At 47.7% G+C, this 23,038-nt stretch overlaps 1 protein-coding gene across 1 annotated transcript in view; it reads right to left on the reverse strand.

Moving 5' to 3' along the window:
* The window catches only part of LOC149331916 (uncharacterized), a 71,119-nt gene extending 57,159 nt beyond the window's left edge, over positions 1–13,960 (reverse strand). Inside the window, exon 1 of the mRNA XM_089556919.1 lies at positions 10,777–13,960. Within this exon, the coding sequence (XP_089413045.1) occupies positions 10,777–10,843 (67 nt within the window). The 5' untranslated portion in view covers positions 10,844–13,960. The remainder of the gene's footprint in view (positions 1–10,776) is intronic.
* Between the last annotated feature and the right edge of the window lie 9,078 nt (positions 13,961–23,038).

Raw genomic sequence — 23,038 nt, forward strand, 5'->3', positions numbered from 1 at the left:
CTAGAGTAAGCATGAAATGTTTACGGGCATAACACATTGGTCGTAAATGGTACTAGTCAAAATCTTGAAATGGGTCTAGTGTTCAACACACCACACCACACCACACTCTTCTTGTTGGTGAACCGTGGCGCGCCCATGTAGCTTTCGGGAGCGGCCGCATAATCATGGCGTTGTTAGCAGGGGCGAGCAGTCTTCTGCAGTGGCGTATCAGTCGCAAAGCGATCGCTTTCCGCAAGACGCTTCTTTTCTCTCCTTTCATCAGGCTCCATTGCTCGGCTTAAGCAGCTGTGACGGTGGCGGCAATGAAATGCAGGACGATGCAGAAGCGTACGCGGACACGACGGGACGCAGGCCTGACAAGAATGTATCTGCAGCGCGTTCGAATACTCCGCGAGCGTGTATACATCTGCCTGCCAGAGGGGGAACCTACATCTGCCTGCCAGAGGGGGAACCTTCAACAGCTGAAGGCCCAGCAGCCGGTCTTTCACATGCGTGAATGTGGGACCGCAGTGCCATCCTTGGGTACGGCGCGGAAGCGCCGCCCTCTCAGAGAGTCTCGTTATATCTCGTACGGTGCCCGGATGCTCTCGTTTCAGTGCCCGGATGAGTGGAATTCAGTGCCCGGATGTTATCAAATCAAATCAAATCAAAAATTTATTTTCAACATTGATACAATGTCGATGGCTTCCGTGACAAAAAGCTGTGAGGACAGCTTGACTAGGTCAGGGAACCATCTCGGCGTGACGTCACCACACTGCCGACAACGGGAGCTAAAAGCATTTCATGCTTAAAAGGTGTTTGCAATGGCCATAAAAAGGTATTTGCAGTGGTTTGAAAAAATAGCCATGCAGTCTGTAGTGTGGTCAACTGCTTGCTAGCGCATTCAAGCCTTGCTCTTGCGAAGCATGACCTATCATTTCTTTTAATTTTCCGGGAACATGTTCTAAGGGAAGCTTCGTTCTTGGGGTGGAACAAAAACTCTTTAGAACTCAGAACTTGGCACACAAAACAATAATGCGCAATGCATAATGTATTTTTCGCAGCAAATTACGTTAATAATAGTCGTATTAACAAGAAATGCTAGGCGAGGAGCCATAAATTATAATACGCAACGCATAATGTATTTTTCGCAGCAAATTATGTTAGTAATAGTCGTATTAACAAGGAATGCTAGGCGAGGAGCCATAAATAACAGACTATACGGTAGCAGAATCAATTCAAGAAGGCTCGGGAGGAGAATCTCAGTCCCCTAGCCAGTCTTCCGACAAGAGGACGTATCTTCCAGACAAAGCAAGTCCGCTTGTCGAAATATGGTTAGTATACTGAGGCTGCCCTTCCGCCCCTTGTTGAACTTGTTTTGTGTTGTCGAGTCCCATCTTCCTGCTTTCCCTCTAGAGTAGACGCCGAGAGGCAATAATAAAAGCGAACATTTTACCCCCACCCACTTTCCCATTTATCTTAACCGCAACTTATTGAAAGTAGCTAAAGATATCACGTCATATCAAGCACCCCTTTTCTGTTACAACGGCAACGCTCGATTAAAATGGAAGCATTCCCACGTGCAGGCATCAGTTTTGCATTGTCTCAAGAATAATCATCAGATATAGCAAGTCTGTTGCAGAACAAAGACTTCTTCAAATGACCATTAATTAACCCTCTCTTCCGCCAACCGTTGCTGTATAGTGTATTCTCAAATTAAACCCACCAAAATGTATCAGTAAGCTCGGAATCACGCGGCGATATAATACCGATGAGTGCAGTATTTACGATTTAAATGAATGTAACGTGTTAAGAAGGACACTAAGGCTGGAGCATAGTTTAAATCACGAGAGGCTCCTGCATGTAATGTGGAATATAATGAAACATCGCACGTACGCAACAACGTACTCAACCTGAGATCTTAGGTTCCGCAGCATTAACTAATGACAGCTCAGCCAGTCACCGCAGCGAGTGGCTGACGTGCTGTTAACGAACACTTTTGCAACGCGATCCGTTGACAAGTCGGACTTCTAGTGCATTAAGGACTGCAACACACTCAAGCGTACACTAAGTATGCCAAAACTGGCTGACTACACGGCACCGAATGTGAACACGTCTTCGGAGCACTCGGAGATCTTAAACGGCTGCCAGGCATACAGATGAAGCCTATGCTTCTTCCCAAACCTAAAGATGAAAAAAATTCTTTCTGTGGCAAGCGCAGATTTGTCTTACTTTCTGTTCATGGATTTATAGCCCCGGTGTGTTCTATACGAGCATTAGGTCCCGGTTGCGGTGGCCGGGTTTCATCGGACGGAATAGGAGGGAACAGGCTGGCGCTGAGATCTCTGTGTACGCTACAGAGAACCGGTCACGATCCGGACAGGTTTTGCAGCATCCCTTTTCTGGTAGAACGCGTGGAGCATTTCTAGTCGTGAGCGGGTAAACCAGAAACGCTGCGCTGACTAAGAGCAAAGAATAGCAACGACTTCATCACTGCCAAATGTACTGCGCTTGTGAAAAAAAAAAAACTAAACTTGTTCGGGGGCATTAAAGTCGTTTTATAAGTTGGTAGAGGTGTGATTCGTGTAGTTTCAGTTGCAGTGGAGACAACAAATCGAAAAGTCGAAAAGGTACAGCCTTCGTCAAAAATTTAGAGCCTGAAGATGGGCAACACTTGTTTTTGGGCTAGTTGGTAGGACATGCTTCTAAACGTGTTCCGCCTTTCTCTTGTCCGTTGGGTTTTTTGCGCTGGTTCGTTTAGAAGCTGGAGATGGGGGGATCAGAGTTCTTTTAAACCATAATAGAGGGGGGGGGGGGGGGGGGGGGCTGTCCTCAGTTTACTTGCCTCACTCTATTTGCCTGACCATACGTGCGCCAGGAATAACTTCTAAGAGTTGAGTCTAATCAGTATGTCATATTCTTTTAACTATGTAGGTTTCGGACAGCTTCCCAGCCGGCGCTATTAAAGGCATCGTCGGGTCAGTGACTTACAGCGCCTGCTACAGACGACGACGACACTATTCCGCTGCAGTGTTCCGTCTGCCCGTCGTCTGCTAGCTTCCTGCTCGTAAAGCAATTAGCCCGGCCGCGCGGATTGGGACAGGAATAGCCCTTTCTCGTTTTCCGTCAACTCCGTGCGGATTTAAACCGATTTAAAACTGTTTAGTGAGGCGCTTTCATTATCCGTGGCAGTCCTAACTTTCGGTGAGAGAAGGGCCCGAACTCCTTTTACACTCAAGAGGTCTGAAACACTGCGGAAGTGTAATGGGCCACAAGATGCGGTACAGAACAAGACCCCGCCGTCCTCTAAACTTTTGACGAAGGATGTATCTTGCGTGCTTTATGAGAAAGCAACTTCAATAAAACTTGGGTTGGGCCTAGTTGGTACATGATGTTGTGAAGGTGTAGGTTGCGCAACCACGGGAAGAACCACGAAGAGAGACAGAGAGACACACACAAGCGCTTGTGTGTGTCTCTGTGTCTTTCTTCGTGGTTCGTCCCGTGGTTGCGCAACCTACACCTTCACAACTTTATGAGAAAGGTTGGTCTGTGACGCGGGCTTTCTTATCACAACGAGCATTCTGGAGACGCAGAAGATGGCGACGGACCGGGCTGCCGACGTCATGGACCGCCATGTACTCATGAACGTTTGAGCACAGTGGGTCTGTGCCCAGGGGCCTACGTGCCCTAAACACCCTTGAGTTAATAAAGTCATTTCCTCCTCTCAAGGACGATGAGAAATCGGTTTAGATCTACAGGCGCCATGTTTGTGAGTGATCACAACGTTTTCTTATCACAGTTTAAGGAAAGTGGGCTTGATTTTGACCTCCACAAACATGGTCTAGATACGACGCGTAATAAGCGGAGCTATCGGCTTCGTTTGCGGCTCATGCGTCCTAAAGACATTTGTCCCCGACTGTGCTTACATGTTATCTGAGCAACCAATGACCGGCATGTGTTGTCTAGAGTCAAAAACCGGTGCACCCTCGATTTGTATGATTTATATGGTCCGACAGGACTAGCTTTCAAGAGCTGAGCAAACGGTCAAACCATTTTAGTGTGATAGCGCTATACTGAAGGGTAAACCCCAAGAACTTGCGGTGTATTTGCTTTGCGTCAAGTGAAATAAATGAAAAATAAATCAAATAAATATCTGCGGCAACGCGAGCAGATCAGCTTCGCTGGCCACTGCGCGAAACCACTCGATATCGGCGCAGCCGAACACGTTTCGTGTTAAACTGCAACACACTCTCGCGCTGTGCATTGCACATCGTCTTCTTCATCGACAAATACTGCTATCAAACTAATATTTACAGTTTGAGTTATGAAGCAGTAGCGACAGAGAGATGTGCACTGCATGCTTTGGCGTGGACAACACTGTGGCAGGAACGCGGCACTAGAGCAATACTCGTCGTCATTGACAACACTGCTGCAGAAACGCGGCACTGGAGCATAGGCCGCCGGAGTACGTTGGGTAAATTGGCAATGACGGTGAAAAAGTTGAAGACGCGCATAACTGGCACATTGGGTCTGTGGACACCTCAATCGCGCTTTCCGATACGTGGCGGTGGACAGTTTTATGGCGAAAGCCTTTAATGGCTCATGCTGTCGTCCGTCCGGTTGCTTCAGATAGAGGAGGAAACAATTAACCTAGAAGCCAATTTTGATGACTGTAGATTAATTAGTTATTTAATTATAAGCAAAAGTGTCGAAATTGCGTCCAAATAGCACGGATGTCGATATAGCCACGGGAACAGTGTGACGTCACATCCACCGGAAGTCGTCACGGCATAGGGAAAATTATCACAGAATGGTCGGAAAAACGTCGGATTTGTGTTAAACTAGAAGGAAAAATGTGTAATTAAGCGTAATTTTTTGCAGGTGATTGAAGTGTCAGTGTAGACCTCAATCACCTGCAAAAAACTGCGCTTTCGCTCGATATTTCGTGCTTAGCAACGCTAAAACACCGGTCAATTTTTGGAACTGCGTAGGCTGCGGGCAGTTTCGCAATGGGCCCTATTAATGGCGTCATCAGGTCATTGTGCCCCGCGGCGTCTGCTGCAGACGACACAATCTCGCTGCTGCGTTCCGTCTTCCCGTCGTCTGCTAGCTTCCTGCTCGGAAAGCATCAACCCAGCCGTGCGGATTGGGACAGGAATAGCCCTTTTTCGCTTCCCGCCAACTTCGTGCGGATAACCAAAGCGAAAAAGGCGGGCGGAAAAAAAGAAAGAAAACTGCGAGAACGATTTAGCGGCTTACTGGCGCGCCTTCGAGCGCAAACTCGGCGAGCGGTTCGCGGGCGCGTGACCGGACGGGAAAAGGAAAACAAAGAAGAAATCAGGACGACGAAGAGGAAGACTTGGTTTTTTCTTTCTGCGGAGTGCGGTTTTTCTGCGAAATTCTGCCTTCAAAGCGTTCACGTTCCTTTTCTAATCTCTCCAGTTTTAAATTATGTTTCTTCGTCACGAACCGTTTCTTTTTTTTTTCGTGAGGGATCCTGCCATGACCCGTATTACAGCCATTTTCGTTCTGAGAGCGATAACTTTATCATGTGTGGCGCGCTCTTTCTTCTGCTCACGAGAGGCCCGCACGACGAAAATAATTGACGCAGACGGATTAAATACTTCTTTTTGGAGCAACGAACTCCCAAATCATGGCTCTTTTAGTTTTTTTTTTCTTCTATACTAAGCTCCCCTTTATTACTTTGAAAGCGAACGCATAAAGGAAAAGTTACAGGAAATAAACGTGAAAATGAACTGCTATTCCCAGGCGCAAAGATGCCCGAGAGGCAGGGAGCTGGAAAAACCGTAACTAGAGTTATACGGGCTTTGCGAGCCATAAGCAGGGTAACAAATTTCTTGAACTATTTTCGACGTGACTACAGTCGAATACAAGTCTAGCAAAAAAAAAAAAAGCTTTTCCCTGTCAAAGCACCCAGTTCCAGCCAATGGCGTCGGCAGATTCTCATGAACCTGCTAGAGTGACAACGGAGGGAGGGAACTATGTCCCACCATGAAGAAAGGGGACTATCGTCTCTCACTGACACTCCTTGCATTGTCACTCTAGCAGGTTCATGAGAATCTGCCGACGCCATTGGCTTTCCTGGAAAGGGGGTCCTTCGTCGTGGAAAAGCCGCTTCGTTCTTAAGTTGCATCAGACTATAAAGCTCACTCGCCCCTCAGAAAAGAGAAATTCGGATGCAGCGGCACACGAAAATTATGCATTACTAATCATTTAAAAAACTAACATTTCCGAAATTACTTCGGTGATTTAGGATTTCCCGGGCAAAAGTGGCGATAGAGCTTTGTTACGCTTAAACCAGGCCAGACGAAAGCACACTAATCACAGCGATTACTGATAACTAGAAGCTACCATCCTATACCAACGACCCATACGGGTCCTTTATGAAAAGGAAGTACGGAAAGAACCGGTCGGGACGATCGCCACGCGGCGGGTGGCGTGGGGTGGAGTGGTAGCCCTATATCATCGCCATCACTTATGAACAAAAACATGCAATATAGAAAGTCCTGACGCGATTGCGTGTGCACCGGTAACACTGATTACGATGGCGATGATGTGACTATGTCGTGCAACCAAGGAAAAGGCCTAGCAGAGAAGAAAGAGTCGGCATGAGCTAAAAAGGACAAGGAGATGAAGAATTGATCCCGCAGATCGCTCTTTGCATTGGAGAAGCGTTCGAAAACTGAAGATACCTATGCAGGAAGGGCAGACAAAACTAGTGCCCTATTTTGTGTTTTATATCGGCAAGAAAAGTAAATTGGTTGGTTGGTTTATAGGGTTTAACGTCCCAAAGCGGCTAAGGCTATGAGAGACGCCGTTGTGGAGGGCTCCGGAAATTTCGACCACCTGGGGTTCTTTAACGTGCACTGACATCGCACAGTACACGGGCCTCGAATTTCTCCTCCTAAGAAATTCAACCGCCGCGACCGGGATCGAACCCGCGTCTTTCGGGCCAGCAGCCGAGCACCATAGCCACTGAGCCACCGCGGCGGCTGAAAATTAAATTAACCACTGAAGAGGCTCAATTTTTTTTTTGTTTCTTGAATCAATATACGCTAAGAAGCATGGTATACCTTGCTTGTCGCGGTCGTCATTTTGTGACTGCAGTTATGCTCATAAAATCGTTTTCGTGGCGCATTTACTTTCCGTGCCGATAGTCGAATAATATTCGCCTTACAGGTTGATATATGGATGCCTAAGCCTAAGCATTTAGAACGCATCCGGAATATACCAAAGAGGCAGCTGGTTTAGTTTGTTACTTTTTTTTTCTTGGGGGGGGGGAACGCCGCAAGTACGTTTTAGAGGCGGCATCTCCAACTTTTGCGTCAACTTATTGGTATTTAATGATCAAGACCCTTTGCCATAATAGCTCACGCATTTTGAACGGTGGCGGCAAACGGTGCCCTTGATAACTCACAAGCTCACGAAGCAAAATATCCCGACGCACAGTGTTTCTGAAGTATCGCATTCTAAGCGCAGCCTATTACAGCTGAAATCAAGAAAAGGAAGTGGACATGGGTTGAACAAGTGAAGCCTAGATTAATCTACCGGTGACCTACTACAAAGGCAGGACCGCAACAAAAAAAGAAGGCATACTCAGGGCGGCAGAGAATTAGACACAGATGCGAGTCTGGAAATTTTCGCCAGTACAACGAGGCGCTTCCAAAGTAAGTGCAAATAATCCGCGAATGCTTTCGTCCTGAAGTGTACTTACGTAGTTCAAATAATATTGATAATGAAGATTATGAATTCGATGGTGGCGATGATTATGATATGAGATTTTGTTTCAGTTCCTGTCATGATGGTACTTGTTTCAAACTCAGAACCAAAACCATTAAATACACGCCTTTTTTTTTCGCCTGTTATGTCCTGTGTATTTTTCAGCGCAATAATTTCTGCTTAACTACAGCGTATATAATGTGTTGACATGCTCCTAATGTTTATGTCTGACGTTTGTGCTATTAGTAACAGGGGTACTCATGGAGAATATACATCGAAGCGTTTTTTTGTTGTGAGGTTCAAATGGGAGCCGAGACATCGTCAGGTCTCATGCCTTTTGCCACGCCTTCCACTTTCTTTTGGAAGGAGATGAAATAAAACTGAGCTGAACTAAACTGAACTGAGCTGTATGGGACTGAACTGAATTGAAATGAATTGTAATGAACTGCACTGTACTGAACTGAACGGAACTGTACTGAGACGAACTGTACTGAAACGAACTGCACTGAAACGAACTGCACTGAAACGAACTGTACTGAAACGAACTGTACTGAAACGAACTGTACTGAACTGTACTGAACTGTACTGAACTGAACTAAACTGAACTAAACTGAACTGAACTGAACTGAACTGAACTGAACTGAACTGAACTGAACTGAACTGAACTGAAGCTACTAGTCATGATGTCTTACACACAGGTTGTAAAACAGCCCTACTACGATACAGCAACTCTTGGTACCGAACCTCAAATGCAGGCAATGAAAACTATGTTTTTGATATACACGTCCATCATGGCCACCAGGAAGGAACGATATCGAAACAGCAGCAGCTGCAGCTCAGCGAGTATATCATCAGGAAAGAGGCGTCAGTTGCATCGGAACAACGGTCACACGTGGGCATGTCCTTTAAAACAAAAGGCAGCCGGTTTGGCCAGATTTCTAAACTATCGCTTATGTAATCAACCACAAGCAAGTACAACCAGCAAGTGTAAATCTGCGTTCACAAAGGTCTAACATTCACGCATTTACCGTTAACCGCTTTTCCAACGCCCGTTTTCGGACTTCTCTCAATTGCGAACGCGGTATTAAACTTTCAAAAACTGCTAGAGTTTCATGATGCGAGCAAGCTTCGGTCACTTCCCGGTCGTTTCTTTGCAAGGGATTAAGCGACAGTACGTTTCTTGCAGACTGCAGCTTCAGCTTAGCGACGCAGTTAGCAAGCTTCAGTGCAATCGATAGCAGCACAGGGTCGCAGGGAAATGACAAGACCAACTAAACAAACTACCATGCGTGTAACAAAATGCACGCCTTTTATTTTAGTGCGCACCTCCCCCCCCCCCCCCTCCCCGCCCTCTTCCTCAATTATACCAAACCCATTACTTGCAACCTGGTAGCTCTTGCTGTATAACAAACCGAGGCGTCCGCATGTTTCTTCGGACAAAAAAAAAAGTGGCTCTCTCGATTGCCTCGCGAGTTTCAACAATGAGTCCTGATATATATATTCTTTAAGACTGCTCTCGTCCATACCATGGCTGAGTGCAAAGCGGATGAAGGAGTGTTTGCTGCTAGTATTGCACAGACAGGATCTGCTATGAAGAAAAAATACTAAGTGTATTTGTAGCTAAGATTTGCACTTGCGCCGCTTGTTAGTGATAGTTTGCATATCATCGCACGGATTATGGTTTTTATTGAATATAAAATAAAAACATAACGGAAAGAAAAGGTGGGTTTCTGCCGCGGAAACACCTTAGCTGCAGCCGGATAAGATATATGGGAAACGCCGGTTTTACTAATCACGCTTAAGATCGCCAGCATGCTTCTGTTTATTTTACGACCAAATTATTCATTGTATTCTTTAAAGTAAGACAGGACTATAGGCATCCAGGCATCGGATTGTACTAAACAGAAAAACCTGATGGAATTCGTCAGGTTTTCTTGTTGTTGTAGGTACACTCTTATACCTGATGTAATCAGAGGTTTTGTCGGCAGCAAGCCACGCTTCATTCGCGGAGATAAGAATCGCCCCTCCGACTGAAACTCGTGACGTTGTCGATGACGTCAAGTTCCGTAGGAATGCCTCATTTTATTTTCCGCGTTTAGTTTTCGTCGCCTCCTTCCTTGTCTGACAAAGTGCTCAGTGGTAAGTATGCAAGAGTTACCCTACAAGACGGCACGTCACCCTTCGTTTTCTGTGCCGTACAAAGGAAAAGCTCAATGTCACCACAGTGCATGTGCGTAAACGGGCAGCAGTGGCGACACCTGTCTAATCTTTGACCCTTTTCTTCCTTTTAAAAGCTCTGTTCTCTGTTAAAGTAGATTCTCTGTAGTTATAAAGTGGTAGTCCATCAGCATACCCCTACTCTAACTAGTCTCGTTTGAAACATGGAGGAGCGTGATTTCTTCATGAAACCAGTTTGAAACTGGTTTGTCCCCTGTTTGACGCCACGGAAAATGGGCATTTTCTTGCACCTTCATCCGCTATTCTCTATACTGGTCAAAAAAAAATTATGATTTCGACAAGGTTCAAACCAACCAGGACAAATTTATTATATAGACTCCCGAGAAGCTTTTTTTTTTTTGGCCACGTCATATTCAAGCCTATATTTACCAATATAAAGTGAACAGCCACCCGCACAGACCTTTCACCCGAGGAAAACCTGGGCGACGACTTACCTCAATGGCGTCCAGAGCTCCGGATGCGTTACCGTGGAAATCAATTTCCGCCAGAGATGAAGCGCGCAGATATCGACAGAGAGTATATTCGATATTGGGGTCGATAAAACATCCTTACGTGCACCACAAGGAAGTGTTACTTTTTCAGTCCAGATGCTATCTTCATCGAATAAAAAGCGGGTCATAGAAGATCGTAGCTTCTGAAGAATGGTGAAACTGAGAAAAAAGTTTGCGGCATTTCAGTGTTAGGTGTTCTTTGCTGGTTGAATAACAATTTTAGCGTAAGAAAACTGTAAATGAACATGGGAGGCAGGGTTTGAGGGCATCGACCGATAAGAGCGCCGTCCGAGAGGCGATAGTCTCGCGTCTCGCTCGAAACACTCACCAATTAGGACGATGGCGCATAGCAGAATCATGGTCACGCTCCTTGGGACCTGCTTCGGAACACTCATCTTCAGCTCGAAGAGCTCAAAAGCCGACTCAACGGCCGCTTCCGAAGCCTGCCAGTCAACGCGCCAGCGACCTGGCGGTTCACAGTCTCACTAGCCGCACGTAATCCTCGTTGGACACCACGAACTTTTCTTCGTTCACTTTGGAACCACACAACACACAATAACGCGCAACTTTCTGTCGCAACGGCGTCTGGCCGACAGCCGAAGGATGGCCGGAGCTCCTCTGGAAATGGGCACTGTTCTTCTATTCCCTGACGACGCTTGAGTACCGGTCGCTGCAGAAGACGTCCTTTTCCGCGAAGACCGGAGATTCTTGCCACCAAAGATGTCTATTTCAGAACCGAGAGGCGATGTCCCCCCTCTCTCGCGGGACTTCTATTTTAACGGACAAAGAACAAGCAAAAAGGCAAAAAAAAGGATGCCTTTCAACGCGATCACGTACGGGTCCCGGAGGCTAGAAGACCGCCACTGTCTTCGAAGACGTCTATTTTAGCAGACGACCGAGGGGCAAGTAGCAGACGACGTAACCCGCAGCAGACGATGCAGGCCGGTCTTGCAGGGTACCTGGCAGAGTCTGGATGGCACCCTCGGCGCACGAAATACGAAGCCCAAAAATCTAAAACCTAATGCCGAGAAAAACGACCAAAAAGAGAAGACAGTGCTGGTCCGTGTGCCTCTCCCTTTCCCTCTCTGTATTCGTTCGCCAAGCGGGCGAATCTCTTCGAAAGCGACGGTGTGTGTGCGTGCGTGAGTTCTGAGCGTAGTCGCGGTCTCTCGGCCTAGTCGCAGTAATGTGGGAACTTTTTTCCTCGAGGGGGCCCACCCACCCTCTCTTGAGGAGAAGCTTTTCGAAGAGTTCGCAATCTCCCTTTCTCTTTCGCTTTCTTCTCTGCAACCCCCCCTTCTTGAGAGCGGCGTCTATGGCTTTACTTTCATCCTTTTCCTTTCGCTTTTTGTTGTCCATTTCGGTTCGGTTTCGCTTTTCTTTGCTGATTCCACGCAGCTGGAACGCTGACCCAATTTTCGGGACGCCGCCTCGAGTCGGCGGCCCGTTTCCGCCATGGAGAGACTCTCTGCCTCCGGGGCTGCTCCCATTGGGCGATATGGGGTCACGTGATCATGCTCGCACCGCAGCCTCATCCGAAATACTGCGGCTTCCAACCTGCACCCCCCTTCCCACTAACTGCAACCGCCCTGTGCACACGACTCGGCTCGCTTACCACGACCCGCAAGTTTTGTTTTGTTTTTTCCTTTACTTTCGGGCAGGGGCGGCTTTCGAGGAGGAATAAGGTCTGTTATAAACCTGCCCGCGACCAAGACGCTTACGCATCGGGCCTGCAGTAAGCGTCTATATAACACTGCAACCCGTGCGACGGCTGCAGGAAATAGAGGGCAGTCGAACGAGCTGGCTGCAAGGCGTGTAATCCCGTTTTCGGGTCCAACCATTACGCCGGCTTCGTCTGCCCGGGCGGAAAGGCTTTCGCGGGGGTAATCACGGGACGATAAGCCTTCCGGATATTCGGTAACGTTCCGGCAGAAGGCCTTTTGCGGGCGCTCCGTAACGACAGGTCGTTGACGTGATATCTTGCTATAATCTAGCGCAGCTAGATGCCCGCGAGGTGTATGGTTACGGACGTAGCTCTTTTGCGTACTCTTCGGGCTACTTTTCGTTGTTTTTTGTGGCAGAGGTCACAGTGCCTGTACGTGCGACTACAATGGAGGGCTCGCGCATCGCTCCTGTCACAGCGTGCGTTTGCTGTTCGTCAACAATGTGCGCATTTATAATGTTGCTTTGACGGGACACATGAGAAAACTGACACATATACAGACGTACGGAGAGGTTGACTGCGGAAAAACTGTCATTAGCGCTGTTTCTTCTTTTGTATTCAACTTCTTTTTCCCACTTCTGGAATAAGCAACCACACCAAGGTATTGAGAATAGTCACTAATCAACGAAAAAAGTATGATTCAAGGCCATTAAAAACAAAAGACTTGCACAGAAAAGGCTGCCACATCAGGAGCCGATTACTAACGGACCAATCGACAAAAAGAGGGCCGCACAGCGCGTGCTTCATTGTATTCCGTAGTTAACATCAGTGAAACCGCTCCTAACCTTTTAGTAACGCGGCTACGATTAGGCTCCTACAAAGCAAAGCAGTGACATTGGCCGGTGGAATCGACAAGATTGAGGAGACGAGCACGAAGGACCGGCTAATCTCAAAACTGTATCGCTCTTCGCCAGGGACCAAGAAACACTGCCATGTCCCATTCACTGGCATTACCATGAATTTGGGATAAACGTTTTTAGTTCCCTAAGCTGCCACCAAGTGGCGCATGGCTTTGAACGATCAAAAAAACAGATTGATAGCATCCGTGAAGCAAAAGCGAAAGACGATCGCGTGGGTGTAGAATAGAAAGTGATAGGCCGCTAGGATTAGCGACACTGAATTGGAGCATAGATGGATGGATGGATGAAAAACTTTATCACGCGAGCGAGTTTGGACCGTGCAAGGTCTCAGGGCCACCGCACAGCCCTCACATTACGCGCATGTGTCCAGGCCACGTAGGGCCATGGCACTGGCACCCAGGTTCACACAGCGAAGTTGCGTGTCCGGGTCCTGCGACGCAAGGAGGCCCTCCCATTCCTCCCATGTACCGATGGCAGGCTGTCCCTGTGGGGGAGGATCGGCAGGGCAGCCAAAGAGGATGTGGTCCAGGGTGGCGTGCGATTCTCCGCAGAGAGTGCACTCTGGGGAAATATGGCGGAAGTAGGATAGAAGCTGAGGGGTAGGAAGAGTTCGGGTCAGGAGTCGCCTCCAGAGGATTTGTTGGGGGTGGGATAGGTGGGGGTGGGGAGGGGGATAGAGTCGACGGGCAAGGCGTGCTTGCTGAGTCAGTTCTGAGAACGTGTGTGCCCGCTCCCTCGAGAAATCCCGGCTGGGGTCGCCATTTTCCCGGCAAATAAGCCCTCGGGCTATGTTATCAGCGGCCTCATTTCCAGGATTGCCAGAGTGAGCCGGCACCCACACGAGCTCAATACGCCTATCAGAATTTAAGGTGCACATTCTCAATATCGTCCACGCGGGGGGATGGACGCGTCCGCGGGCGAAGTTAAGAATGGCTGTTTCTGAATCGCTAACTATATAATTAAGCCGCATTGGTTTCGGCAATGGCTATTGCTATAGCTGCTTACTCTGCTTCTTCAGGGGTACAAGGGGTGTCTATGAAATGGGTAAGTGGGGGGGGGGGTTGCTGGATGGTAAGCCACAGCTACTGAACGGTCTCGACCACACGCGGCGTCCACCCAACGCACGTCCTCTGAAGTGCCATATTCTTTATGGAGAGCTTTTCCTCGCGCGACTCGACGGGATTGATGGTATTCAGGGTGGACATTCTTAGGAAGGGGTTTGAGGATAAGCGCGGTGTGTATGGCGCGAGGGAGAGAGATGAAGTCTGTAGTGTGTGCGGGTATGCGAATTCCCAGAGAATCCAGTATATATTGTCCGGTTTCCGTACCAGCCAGATGAAGGTACTGTGTGTAGCGATGTGCATCTATAAGTTCTTGTATAGTGTTGTGCATTCCTAATTATAAAAGCCTGTCCGTGCTAGTGCTCTTTGGTAGGTTTAGCGCTGCTTTGGTAGCCATGCGGATTAGAGCGTTGATATCATCTTTATCCGCACAGGAGAGGTTCAGGTAAGGAGTGGCGTAAAGAATGCGACTAAGCACAAAGGCATGCAGCACCTTGAGATTGTCTGCTTCGTCTAGACCGGCTCGTGAATGTGAAACCCTTCTAAGAAGATGGATGACGGAGTAAGTGGACTGTTTTAGTGCTTTCAGGGTAAGGTTGTTTTTCCCCGTGTCCTGTAAATGTAGGCCAAGAATGCGGAGGGTAGGTGTTTGCGGTATGGGAGTGTCATGCAGGTAAATCGTGATGGGGGAGGTAGGGACGCACCGCGGGCGGATTATGAGGAGTGCTGACTTTGTGGGAGAGCATTCAAGCCCAATGTTTGCCGCGTGAGTAGCTATAGTTGTGGCGGCTTCCTCTAGGGTCGATTCTATGTCACCACCCGAGCCGTATGTGGTCCAAACCGTTATATCATCCGCGTAAAGTGTGTGTCCTAAGTACGGGATGCGGCTGAGAGCCTTGGCCAGGGGGATGAGGGTGAGGTTGAAGAGGAAGACAGATAACACCGCCCCTTGCGGGGTACCAATGTTGCCAAGCGTGAAGGAGGGGGTCTGCATATCATCTATATGCAGGGAGGCAGTGCGACCGTTTAAGAAGGCCCGGATATAGTTGTAGGTCTTAGGCCCCAACTGCAGCTCTTGGATGCCCTGCAAGATGGCGCTGTGCGTGACTTTGTCGAATGCTTTGGTGAGGTCGACTGCCAGGATTGCTCTGGTGTGATGTAACATGTCATTGAGGATAGCGTGTGAAATCTGCAGCAGGGCGTCCTGTGCCGAGAGATGGGCTCGAAATCCTACCATAGTATGGGGATAGAGTCCATGGGATTCCATGTGTTGCGTGAGACGGGAGCAGTCCCGAGTTCCTTGGTAATGAGGGTCCAGAAGGCCGTCAAGTTTCCGGCTGTCTCTATGATATCATGTCCGCTGCACTGCCGCCGTAGCGATGATGCGCGTCGGTGTTAGATTAGCACGGGCCTGTGGTACTCTCCGTAAATGACGACAAAAGAATAGAACAGGTGTCGGAACGGCACCTCCTTGACGTCCTGTGGACGCGTCGGCACCGGGTGTGCATGTCTGGGTCCCTCTCCGTCAAACGGTGCGCACAGATTAATGCGAAAGCCTTTAATGGCTCATACTGTCGTCCGTCCGTTAACAAAGCGTCTCACACGCGTTTAACTCGGGAACTGAAAAAGATAGAAGAAAACCAATGGCTGCTTCAGATAGAGGAGGAAACTATGAACATAGAAGCCAAGTTTGATTATTGTAGAGTAATTAGTTAATTATGGACAAAAATGTCGAAATTGCGTCGAAATACCGCAGACGTCGATATAACCAGGAGAACAATGTGACGTCACTTCCACCGGAAGTCGTCACGGCATAGTGAAAATTGTCACAGAATGGTCGGAAAAACGTTGGATTTGTGTCAAATTAGATAGAAAAATCTGTAATTAAGCGTAATTAAACTTCAGATCCCCGAAAGATGTATAATTTGGGTATCGATATAGACACGGGAAGGGTGTTACGTCACATCCTGCGGAAGTCGTCATGGTATAGTGTCCTCTGCTTTCGCCTCTAGTGTCCCGCAATTTTTTTTAAGTATTTAGTCAGAATATGACAGGAACCATCCTAGTGTCGACGTTGACTTGATCATAGGGTAATCCGCCGCGGTGGCTCAGTGGTTATGGCGCTCGACTGCTCACCCGAAAGACGAGGGTTCGATCCCGGCCGCGGCGGTCGATTTCCGATGGAGGGGAAATTCTAGAGGCTCATGTACTGTGCGATGTCAGTGCGCGTTAGAGAACCCCAACTGGTCGAAATTTCCGGAGCCCTTCAGAACTACGGCGTCCCTCATAGCCTGAGTCGCTTTGGGGCTTTAAACCCCAATAAACCAATCAGGATGAATGAACGAAATGTGCTTCTGTCCGTGGGTGACGTCAGTGAAAACGGTCGCAGGACTCGGCGCTTAATTAAAAGTAATGAAGTAACCTAATGAGAGCGCATAAGGAAACCACTTCGTTAAGACCGAATAACTAGAGATGTTGAAGTGATGAACTAAATTCTATTCTGCGCTGAATGCAATGAGATATATGTAGCCGTCCGTTAGTAGTAGCCATATCAGTTTTTATAATTTTGAAAACGCGATTATCCTTACCACTCCCAGCGCCACGCTACCAGTCGTAACTGCTCTTCCCTTCCGAGACTATTGCAGACATTCTTTAGGCACACGATCCGCTTTGACTAAGTTATTAAGGCGAAAGCCTTTAATGGCTCATTCTCCCGTCCGTCCGCTGGCGTTGATCCAGCGCCTGGGATGACTCATCGACGAGCGCAGCTGCCAAAAGGTGACGTCATCTATGACGGGTGTCCACCGAGATATGTGACAGCTACTGCGTCATTTCTTTTCCTCAAATACAATTTTCATTTCCTTCGTTACGGCACGTCCTCCTCTCTTTATTCTTCGCTCCCACCTTCCTCCCTGCCTTACGGTGCGGTTCCCTTGCCCACAAGCTACAAACCATCCCTCACCTTCGGCATACACTCTATGCCGATGATATCACGCTATGGACCACCCATGGCAGTGATGGAGACATAGAGAACACCCTACAGTCCGCGGCTATCCTCACCCAAACGCATGCGCGGAGTATCGGACTCTCCTGCTCACCGGAGAAGTCGGAGCTCCTCATAATCCGCCCCACAACACGAAACTGTCCCACAGCCCCCATCACCGTGACACTGGAAAACCGGCCCATCCCGGAAAGCCGCCCCCCCTTGCCCCCCCCTCCGGACGCCCATGCATCCAGGCGCTATCGGGTGTAAAGTAGCGCCTGCTCGCCGGTTCTTCGGTATAGCTATGGAAGACTTCGTACGCGAGTCAAGATTCTTGTGTGTTACCGTTTAACCTGATAGAGGCTATGGATATCGAAGATGCTACAAGTTGCACCACTTGCTTTCGCAGTTACCTAGGCTTAACCAAAGCTAAGCCCCAGCAATTTTTCCCCCTCTCTCTGTGTGTTCTGTGTGCACATTTCTTTCGTCCCCGTCTTTTACGCGATAGGATGTTCGGTCGAAAAGCCTCGCCATGGCCTTAAGAGGAAGTCCTGAGAAACGCGTTGAAAAAATTATGGAGGCCTAGGATATGAGGGATCTCGGATAAAAATTCAGTGTGCTGTAACGAACAGATTGCCAGTAATAATGCCAGCTTACGCTGGTACGAATGATTGAAAATTGCATGGACAGAAAGAGCCAATCCCTTCAGCAGTCCCGTGCGCGTTCCTTAATATGGTTTGGCTTAGAGATACTGCTAACGAGCGTTGGACATTGCAATCGGTTCTCTTGTACTTTCCGTGCTACCCTGCATATTGTGTATAGGCCAGGTTTGTGTATCTGCAGTACCTATCTGTGTCTTGCAGTTTTTATCAGTGCTTTTGTATCAACCCCTTCCAAGTGGGGGGGGGGGGGGGGGGAAGAGAAAGGGCAGGAGGACGCTTGTAGGCTTCGTCGCCGTTCGGCTTCTATCGATCTCCTCTGTAAATAAACCCCCGTGCGTGCTTAGCACGTAAGAATATTAAAAAAGAAAAAAACTTGATAAACAGGGAACATAAACCAGAGGAACATAAACAAGTATAAGCTTAACTGGAATGAGTCATACAAATCTACTGAGGGGACAGAGTTCAACGCAGAAGACACCACTGCTGCGCGCAATACTTACTTGCCGTAACGCGCGTACTTTCTCCAAGTTTATATACGCTATTACAGAGAGCCCCTATTTGGAGCCAGTGATGCTTAGCACTTCAGCTTCAATGTTGTTCAACATGTCAAAGAACACCCGTACTCCCCTCACACCCTTGCACCTGAAGGAGCTGCAACACCCTCGCACCCGTGCAGCTTTGAAGAGTGCACGGGCGTGTTAAAGGTGCTAACGTGTTCAGTGCACCCTTTTTCAAAAAAAAAAAATAGAGTGCGGAAAGGGTGGAGTCATTAGCGTTACACCTTTAAGGGTGCAATTTTTTTTACTGTGTACAGTAAGCGTTCGCCGCGCGCGATTACTTGTGTCCCGTAAGCGATACGACCGAAGTGGCGAGCCCAGCGCATGAGCTCAAATGGTCCTTACAGGGTACAGCAGAAGTACGTGAAGCATGTCAGATGAGGTTAGCCACAAAACAATGCCTTATTGACCGCGTTATCCGTAACGCGGCTACGCTGTCATCGGACGCATTTCTTTCGTAACGTCTCCAGCCTTCATTGCGCGCGCCGCATTACAAAGCGATTGGAAATTCATGTGATGCGTTTTCGATGAGGTTTCTGACCTCGTTCATTTTCCATTGATCGATTGTAATTTCCGCTACACCAGCTCACTTCGACATTTGTCTACCCGGCGTGCGTTTTGTAAATGCATCGTCTGCTGGAAACAAATGAGGACGGGAATTGTGCGGAAGCAGACGGCGCTTAGATTTTGTGTCGTCATCCTGACCGGATGCTGTTTTGTTGAAGAACTGCAGATTGGGCTAGTTGGTGTAGATTCATAGTGATGGTTCAACAGCGCAAACACACACAGACCAGGAAGGAGACAAGACACACACAGCGCTGAACTTACAACTGATTTTTTATTAGGAAGAAGCATGTCATAATATACACACACGAAAACAACACACATGAAAAAACAGCGCACATGCGCAATGTCAACAATCTCATAGTACTAAAAAAGGTAAAAACCGCTTTACAAGCACGTGTGTATCCACAGATCCACTATCCACTGTGTAGCATTTTCATTTCCCTTACAGATAATGTTACAGATGGCGCACTCACGCACCCTTTATCTTTCCTGTTAATGTGAAAGGCTTCAGCAATTTCTCTAGTGCGCTGGTCAGAATGACGAAACAACACATCAGTATCACCAAAAAAAGGCGTGCATTTGCATGCGAAACAATGCTTTGCTAAGTTTGTTTCCTTGTTTTTTAAAGAATTAGCGTGCTCCATGAGCCGCACGTTAATACAGCGGTCAGTCTGGCCGATGTAGGTTAAGCCGCAGGACAAGGGGATCTGATAAACTATGCCAGTCTTACAGGGAACATATCTTGTCACATGATTGATGTTGCAAGCATCTCTTCTGCGCCCCTCATGCCTTCTTTGAACCGCCGCTCCCACTCTTTCTAGCTTGTTAGGAGCAGAAAACAGAACTTCTACCCCATGCTTGCTCCCCACTTTCTTAATCCGGTGCGACAGCGCGTGGACATACGGCATAACCACTATCTTTCTTCTTCCTTCTTCCGATCCCTTCTGCTGCCCAGACGCGTTTGCAGGCGATTTCAGTGCACGGAGGACTTTGCCTGCACTCGAGACGAGCACTGAATCCGGGAAACCAGCTTCCCTACATCTGTTTGCCTGGGCTAGAAGACTAGACATCATTTTATGACCACAAGATTTCTTCACTGCCATGCCTAAGCATCCCGTAACAATACCACTTTTTACGATCTTAGAATGAAAGGACTTCTAATTTAAAAGGGGCTTTTCACTCCTAGGCGAATACTGCCAACAGACATGATTGGGTTCGAAAGACAACTTTAAATCAAGGAATTGCAAGTCTGTTTCTAGAGGGACTTCATGTGTGAACGTCAGTCCCGACCCATTACGTGCAAAAACATCAAGGACATTTGACACAAATTGCGGATTCACGGACCTAGCTAGCACTAAGAAATCGTCCACGTAACGGAAAATGCGTATGCAGCATCCGGCTAAATCACTCTCAATTTTCATATCAACCCGGCTTAGATAAATGTTGCTTAGAACGGGTGCTACCTTGGCACCTATGCACACACCTGATTTTTGCATATAAAGTTGACCATCCCACTCAACAAACGTGTTACTCAAGTAGTAAGATAACAGTTCTAAAAAGGATCCCGTTGTAATTCCACACTCATTTTGGAACACGCATTCATCGTTGTCCTCCGTAATACATTGCTGAACATTGTTGTTCTGTTATCAGAAAGAAACCAACTGACCCAAGTAGGAGCATTCCTCGGACGCCGTGCACAATGTCAGTGCTGGCGGCTTACGCATCGCGCAATGCATCGCTTAAGATTGCTTTTGAGACTTGCGTACTGCTCCATGGAGTAAGCTCAGTGCACTTAGTTAACGAGGATGAAAGCGATCACTGCTACTTATAGTGACATCTTTTTACACAGCATTTTCCGCGCACTTTAGGACAAGCTGCTCAAAACGGCTAATATACTTTCCGTGTCGATGGTTCCAAGGCGCTTCAAGTAAATGAACCAAATTTTGGCCTTGTTTTCATCCTTTGAATTAGTGCGCAGCACACATTCTTTCCTCCATGGTAGCACATTACGAAATATGGACAGCCATATTGATTGCGCCACCCGGCGGCAAATAATTGTTTTCTGTCATGCTGTTTGTTTCGGCTGGTTTCAGTAGCCAACTGACAGCTGTGACGTCAAAGACGATTTGAGGTCATGCGAGGCATAAAAAAAACTGCAGCAAGGTAGCTACTTTCGTCGTTTAATTCACACCAACTTTTGCACAAGCCTCCTCAAAAGTTTGAATGATAAAACCTCGAATCGTCCGTTACGCTGCAACCGTTGTCCGGCTGTTGAAAATTAAACTGAAACACCACAAAAATTCAGCTACAAATTAATGTGGTGATCGTAGAATTCTACGTCGTCTCAGGTGTACTGTTGTCTTGCACGTCATTCGAAACAAAAAAAAAAACGCATCCAAAAATGTGCTGCGTATACTTCTTTCAAGCTGGAGCTCGCCGCTCCATCTCCCAAGCCAGGCGAGGCTAGAGATCGAGCTCGCAGCGAAACTCTTACCTTTGGTGCTGTCACGTATGCAAGGAGGCAACTAAATGCATTTGGTCCAGTTGAATACGACGGTTCGCTTGCCGTGCTGCGCTGGATTTATTTTTCTTCCGAATTCATTTCACCACATCGCTACCGCGTCAAATCACCAATCCACATAATTTTCAAGCACAGGGTAAGTTAACCGCTTACGCGAACGATGTCCCGCTCATATAGTTCACGATGATGAATAATGCAGCATTGCCACAACTTTTGAACGACTACGGAGAGCTCTAGGGCGCTCGCCATTGAATTCCAAAAAAGCATAGTCTAAGAGCACTTGCTGCTGGGCTAGTTGGTTTTGGTTCATATTTGAATAGGTTTTAGGCGCAAAAAACAGACAGACACATAGGTAGGTAACAGGACGAAGCGCCATGGCGCTTCGTCCTGTTACCTACCTATGTGTCTGTCTGTTTTTTGCGCCTAAAACCTATTCAAATATGAACCAAAAAAGCAATCTAGACAGTCTTATAGCTCTCTTGCGTCGCATCTTCACAGTGGCGGACAGTGGTATGCAACAGGAGAGGTGTCGGAGCAAATGTGATAACGTCCTACAAACGTCTTGAAACAACTCCACATGACTACAGACGTCTTGCGGTACATCGAAACGTCTCACAGACGTCGGCACCAAGGTATTCCTCCTACAAGAGTTCTCTAAAACGTCTGCTGTAAGATGTTTCCTCAGAAAATTCATTATTGTCCATAGTAAGACGTTTTGATGATGATGAATTTTTATGCCACAAGAGCATCTGTGGTCAATGCTCTGTGGTCAGTGCACCATGGCACAGGGTTTTTCTTTTACTCCAGGTGGGATCAAATTGTTTCTAAAACGCCTGTTTCAGAAACAATAGAGATGAGCCTATATGCACTAGCAATTAGCAGAGAGTTGCTGCCGTGGATCAAACATGTTGTTGATCATGGCACATAAATTATTAGATGGCTCTGCGTTACTCCGATGTTTGTGCTTGACATTTCGAAGAGCAGACGCACCGGTGCTAAGACTGCTCTCTGTACTCAACTCTGAAAGCTCGTTTTCTCCTACGGAGCCTGAAATCACGCTAATCACGGTCCACATCGAGTACGGCTAACCCACCACTCATAAGGACAGACTTAGGTAGCATACTGGCCCTGAAAGCCAACGGTAGTCACGCGAGTCATGAAATTTGCTTCATGTTGCGAACGCCTCTTTGTTACCCGCCCGTCGGTGCAATCGTTTGTGCACCTTTCACCGCCGTCATTGCGAACGCATGTGGACTCGGATCCCAAGGCACAACTATGCCATGTAGAAACCTGGTGATGAACGCCAGCGATGGCAGTGATGACTAGTCGGTGGGCTCACGGGATTCGCCGCACGAGCAAACTGAAGACGGCGTCCCTCCCCTTAGTTCAGCCTTTCCCGGCCACCGTGGAGAAGACTGTTTCCCTACCAAAAGTGTAGCGTGACGTCATGTTTACAGCAAGGAGCAGCACCACACTCCCTGTTACTCACTATGTCATTACCAGTAATTGTGATGTCCACATTCTAGAAAAGTACCAAAAACTGTCACTATGTGGTGATCAACTGACCCACGAATTCAAGAAATCAAGATTTTTTTTCCTTTAAATATCCTTGCTCACTCTCTCTATCCCCACACTGGACATGAAGTGCCATCTTTT

This window comes from Amblyomma mixtum, chromosome 8, assembly GCF_055824585.1.
Source record: "Amblyomma mixtum isolate Tamu chromosome 8, ASM5582458v1, whole genome shotgun sequence".
NCBI classification, from domain to species: domain Eukaryota; kingdom Metazoa; phylum Arthropoda; class Arachnida; order Ixodida; family Ixodidae; genus Amblyomma; species Amblyomma mixtum.